This window comes from Acartia tonsa, chromosome 6 (genome assembly GCF_053477335.1).
Source record: "Acartia tonsa isolate MP-2025a chromosome 6, ASM5347733v1, whole genome shotgun sequence".
In the NCBI taxonomy this organism is placed as follows: Eukaryota; Metazoa; Arthropoda; class Copepoda; order Calanoida; family Acartiidae; genus Acartia; species Acartia tonsa.
In genome coordinates this window covers 8201633-8207545 of record NC_137265.1, presented here as the reverse complement: position 1 = coordinate 8207545, position 5913 = coordinate 8201633, and the positions used below count along the sequence as shown (strand labels likewise).

The 5913-nt window shown below is 32.4% G+C and overlaps 1 protein-coding gene across 1 annotated transcript; it reads right to left on the bottom strand.

Moving 5' to 3' along the window:
- Positions 1-3981: 3981 nt before the first annotated feature.
- LOC145321736 (uncharacterized) lies at positions 3982-4993 on the bottom strand. The gene has a single exon (XM_080163298.1). It carries the CDS (start codon positions 4817-4819, stop codon positions 4094-4096), a length of 726 nt encoding a protein of 241 aa, XP_080019424.1. The 5' UTR covers positions 4820-4993; the 3' UTR covers positions 3982-4093.
- Between the last annotated feature and the right edge of the window lie 920 nt (positions 4994-5913).

Below are 5913 nucleotides of genomic sequence, written 5' to 3'. Positions count from 1 at the left end.
GAAAGGATCGGCGCAATATTTCATCAATTAAAATTGTGTTTATTTTCCATCTAGTTCTTATGACATTATACATAAAACAAGGATGACAACATCCATAAAAGCGAAGCACTGAAACGGTAGGACAAACGGACACTAACACTTGTATAGTGTCAGAACTGAATAATCAGAATATAAATGTATAAATGTCGAAGCAAAATTGTAAGTAAAATTGTTGAAAAACTGCTTGATACAGAATAATGTTTATGGACATACTTACATTTTTTGGACTTGATTATAGAGTTGCTTCGCTTATAATATTGTACTTTGTTGTCCCAGGAATCAGTATACCAAAAATTAGATCAATCGGATTATTAGATCACATAAAAATTTGTTGTTAAAAAAGTAAAAAAATCAACATGTTTAAAATGGACGTATGGACATTCTGGTAATGATTATAGAGTTGCTACGCTATCTAAATCGTACCTAACTACTACAGAAATCACCATGCAAAGTTTGAAATCAATAGGACAATTCTAACATGCCTAAATTAGCGAAAAAAGCTATCCGTTACGGACAGACGGACGGACCGACCCTAATTATAGAAAAGCTTCGCTTTTAAAAAACAATCTATTTGAAACTTAAATTCTAAAAATATTTTTTTTTCTCTAAGCTACCCGACAATATTACTTTTAAGCGTATAAAAAATGGTTTCCATTAACTACACAATTGTTTGATATATCATTATATCTATATGCATAAAATTAGTTTTCAATAATAATTATATGCACTTAAGACAAATTATATGAACATTTTAACAATTTAGTAATCATTGAATATTGATTAAATCAGAGACTCTTTAAAAAAATGTATAAATAAATTTAAATTTTTTTTTTTTTCATTCTATATGGTGCTTGTTGAGGTTTGAAATATAACAAACCTTATACAATTGTCCAAATGTATTGAAAATTATCTTAACCCAGATCAGTATAAGTTTTAGGTATTAAACCATGTTGATTTTCTAATTACAATTTTAGGAATAAAATATTTTTGATTCTTATTTTAAACTCTATATTAGTTTTTCTTTGCTAATTGTTAGTCAATTATATATATAAACATTGCAAAATTGTTTCCAATTTGCAAATATTTGCCTCTTTTGGTAGACTTAGTAGAATGTACAACTTCAACCAATCATCAAGTGAAATGAAGACAAAGTCGAGTATTTATTTGATAATATTGCAAATACTGGGAACTATAGGCATCATACCAACATCAAGGATGAAATTGATCATAGCTAATGCCATGGCAGTACTGCTAGTGTGCAGTGCAGGCAAGATTAGGATTATGGGAATCCTTTTTATATAAAGTAGTAAGGTTTTTTTTTCTGTGTAGCTTAAGATTTTAATAACCACTGAACCGATTGAATTCTCCATTTAATAGAGGCTTTATATAGGTCCATGGATGTTTTTAGGCTATTTAAATCTAAATTTTCATTTAGGCTTTTTTCCTATTTATCTACTCCTTAGAATGCATAGCTCACAGATGCTAGGGAAAGCAGATGCTATTAAAAAAATAATAATGCTAATCCTGCCTAGTGAAGCTATTACTATTTTAGCAGGTTTTTTTTTCAAAAATTTGGTGGAGGGGGGAGGAGGCATAGTTAGCAATTTAATCATTGTTAATCTAGATATACCTAATAGGAATAATATCCCATTGTCCTATCTACATATGTTTAAATACAGGATTAGTATACAGCTGGCGTCTTTTTGTTTTGGATGCCTTCAGCACAAGAAGTATGTTTCGCATGATCTCTGATATGTCTAGTGTCTGCATTGGAGCTATTTGTCCTTTTCTCAATTATCTCCTTTACAACTCATTTTCTGACAATCTACAAAATACAAATCTGAAAGGTATTATTTTTATGATGTCATAGGGCTTTTCCTGCCATAACCAGAGTATGTCCAAAGTAGATAATTTAATCTTTACTTTTCTTTGAACAATTTCCATGAAATGCTTGGTTCAATATCTAATTAATGACTAGTATGAAATGAAAATATAAAAATAAGATTTTCAAATACACTGAAAACTAACTATTTAAACATTTTCGTTTATAGGACCTGCAAGAAAAATGCTGCTTCTGCTTATAGCCATAATTGGAGCCAGTGGCTATATTGGCTATACTGTTGAAACTTTATCAATCCTTGATTTTAGTGGGTCATGGGTAGAAGCAACCTTATCTATTCTTGTAGCTATATACTATTTGCTAAGTGAAATACTGGTTTTTAGCCATTTGTTACTCTTTGGTTGCTTTCTAAATGTTGGTCTGGAAAAAATGAAAATTGCTGCTGAAACTTTGGAAATTAAATTTACATCTGATGAAGATTGTCTGGAAATGTTCCACTTAGAGCTGAAGAATTACACATTGTTTAAGGCAATGATTGTTAAGTACAAGTTGGATTAATAAGGATTTTTAGGAAAAGGGAGTCTAGGATTTTCTCTTGACTCATATCCTTATACTGCACTTTTTTACTTCTAAAGAAATTGGGACTTTTAAATGAGCTAAAAGAATGATTACCCAAATTTAAGTTAAATTTGTACTAAAAAAATTCAACCCTTTTAACAGCTAGCCTAATGATCTCTCAAAATTTTTTATTGCTTTAAACTAGCTGTCACTTCATTAAAAAAGCTAAATATTTATGCTACAAAATTTTGGCAGTAATGTGAAAATACATGTTCTTAAAAATTTTTGGTTTAAGGAATCTGTAAGTCTGGGCCTCTTTCTAATATTTACCCTTCACACCATCTCTTCAATTCTGTTTATTTTTATGACCATTCAAAGCACAGGCCATATTTCCTACTTTCTGAGTATGTGTAATATTAGCTGGTGCTGCTTCTTGTGTCTCATTCTGGTTTATCTTGGATTGGCTGCTGATGAGGCCAATCAACTTAGGCTTAAAATCATTGATACAATGTGGTAAGTCATATGCTTTTCCAAATGACTCAAATTTTCAAAATTGAAAAAAAAATTCTAAGAGGATATTACCACAAAGTTGGATTTATCATCAATTGGATATTACACCAGATTATCATGTACTCTAATAAAGGGAAACTTGTAGCTGGCTAAAATATAAGCCCCTCCCATCCACCTCCTTTACCCAATTCCCTCTCCTCCTAATGGATTAATGAACTGATAAATAACAGTCAATGTTAGCAACCTGTATGGCAACTTTTTTTTCTCCTATCATAATATCCATGCATATGCTACATCCATTACATTAATATTTATTTTCAGGACCAGGTATCACAATTTGAAGAAAGAGGCAAGAACCAAACATTTAGCTATTATATCACAGTTTCAAATGGTTGGTCCCCTGTCAGCAGAAGGTTACTATGATATTACAAAAGGATTGTTAGTCTCACTCACTGGAACTCTCTTGACTTACATAATTATACTTGTACAAATGAAAGATATTTTGAACTAATCCTATTTTAAAAAGTAGTAACATTTTTGTCAGTAGTTTAAAATATCGCTAAACACTGAACCGATTGAGTTCTCCACCACCCTCCAAAGAGAAATTACACACAGAAAAAATACCCCCTAAGAAAATTATTTTTTACCTTTTCTTTTTGGAAACTTAAATTTAAACTGGGGGGGGATAACTCCGACCCTCCCCCTTATATGATCGAGTCAAGGGGGGGGGGGGTGTTTAGTCACTAGTATTATTTTAATATAACTATTTGTGTAATAATAATATAAAAAATATAAAAAGTATTTTCTGTAATAAAATATCTTTTAGGCTACTAAGATTATCATTTATCCTACTATATAAAGTAGTAATAATGTTTTAGTCTAAGTTAATTGAGTCCTCCTTTTATTGAAAGCTTTACATTTGGTTTGAGGTTATTCAACATTAGATTAGAGCCTTTATAAGGCTATTTTTCCTACCCCTTTATTATCCCTTTGAATACAGAGACCCTGAAGCCTAAGTTAATAAAACAAGATTGTAAAATGCAAATGATTTATTTCAAAATAAATTTTAGTATTTAGAATCACAACCTAATAAGGGTTAACAATGCATCTGTTACAAATAAATATTAAATATATAAATATTAAGCTTTAGTTCTGATTAATCTTGACATCAATTGCTGGGGGAGCAGCCTTGTTTGCAGTAATAACAAGGACACCATCAGATGATAGGTTGGAAACAACATCTTCAGGTTTGGCTCCACTGGGAAGAGTATATTTCCTGAGGAATTGTCTGGAGACCATCTTACTTCCATCCTCAGCTTTCTCCTCATGTTTACCCTCGACAGTGACAACACCTCCAGATACACTCACACTCAACTCATCTGGTCTGTACGCAGAGGTGTCCAGGCTAACCTCCATCTTCCTATCATCATCCTTCACACGGATCACCTCGCTGTCCTTGCTCTGGAACAGGTCCAAGTCTCTGAATTCATTCTTCAGACTTGGCAGCATCCATCTACGGGGAAACATCCAGCCGTTCTCCCATTTCTCCAGAGAATTCTGTCTGTCCAGCAGCAAGCTTCTTCCCGCATTTTCACTTGAAACACCACTAGATTCCTTTCTTTCTGAAGAAACAGATGATGAAGCGCTTGATGAAGATCTTCCTTCTGTAGCAGCAGCAGATGATTTGAGCATGATATTATTAGCCATGCAGGTCATATTTCTAAAATCCTCATCAAATTTCTTCCACCTCTCTCTAGACTCCTCAAACATCTTCTCTCTAATCTTATCAAAGTCATCCCAGGTTGACTTGAAGAAAGGATCATCAAAGAAGAAGTCTCTAATGGTCATAGGAACCTTCTTTCCATCAGTCATCTTGAATTTGGCTTTTCTTGTTTGTTTTGTGTGTTTAGCTTGTGTTGCTAGCTTGCTTGTTGTTGCTTATCTGCTTTCAAGGTGAACTAGCTGTAGCTTTTATAGGCAGCTGTGTGTTTAGACAAGATGCTTTCTAATATTTTCTATCAGAATCTAGAATTAGTGATGTTGTCATGTTGCAATGTGTGTATCTTTATCAAAGGAGTGAAATTCAGAAGCTAGAAGGAGAAGGAATATTTAGGAGAAAAGCAAAAGGAGAGTGATCTTAGTCAGGGAGGAAGAAGACATTAGGTTGTTTATTACACAAGTCAGCAAAGTTTATAATTCCATTGTCTTATTTTTTCGCTCAACAATTTTGGGGACTTTGACTTTTGAATTAATTTTCATTAAGTTGAGTGTCCTAACGTATTTATCACTAATTGTAATCTACAGAATGGGTAATTTTGTGTATCATCATTGGGGATGTTCTTCAATTTATCTGCCATTGTCTTGTCCCTTTAGATCCCTGGTTCTTAGTATCAATAAACATTTGTGTAAAAGTGAGAAAGGAGAAAAGAGGTAAAATAAACTAAGGCGAAAAAGAAAGCACGTTTTAAAATCAAAAGATTGCGTAATGTTGAACTTATAGGCTGCGAGACTATTCTAGATTAGAAATTTCATACCCTTATGTAAAAGAAAATTTTAAAAAATGTATTAACAAGCCAATACTTTAATACGTTAGAGGAAAAATTGATGTCACTCTATGCAAAAAAGTTGACTTTAAAGACAATTATTTTTTGAATACCTGCTTTTTTAATATAAAATATTTATTAAGAGTAGTTGCACTACCAAAAGAATAATAAGAAAACAATGCAATGTGTATAATGTACATACACATTAGGGTGGGTCAATTTTGCACACACCCCCCCCTCCCCATCCCAGAAATAACCACCCAAATTTTTAGATTCATGGGCGTGGTAACCTCAACCCCCATACTCGAAAATATTTTTTTCAATTTTTTTTGGTTTCTTCAAATCTACTAACATCTAATGTTTATTTAGATGTTGGTTGCACATTCTTAATAAAAAATCATTGGAAATCAACCCACTCTAATA

Coding starts and splice junctions, on each gene's coding strand:
- LOC145321736 (XM_080163298.1), bottom strand. CDS start 4,819: ATGACTGATGGAAAGAAGGTTCCTATGACCATTAGAGACTTCTTCTTT.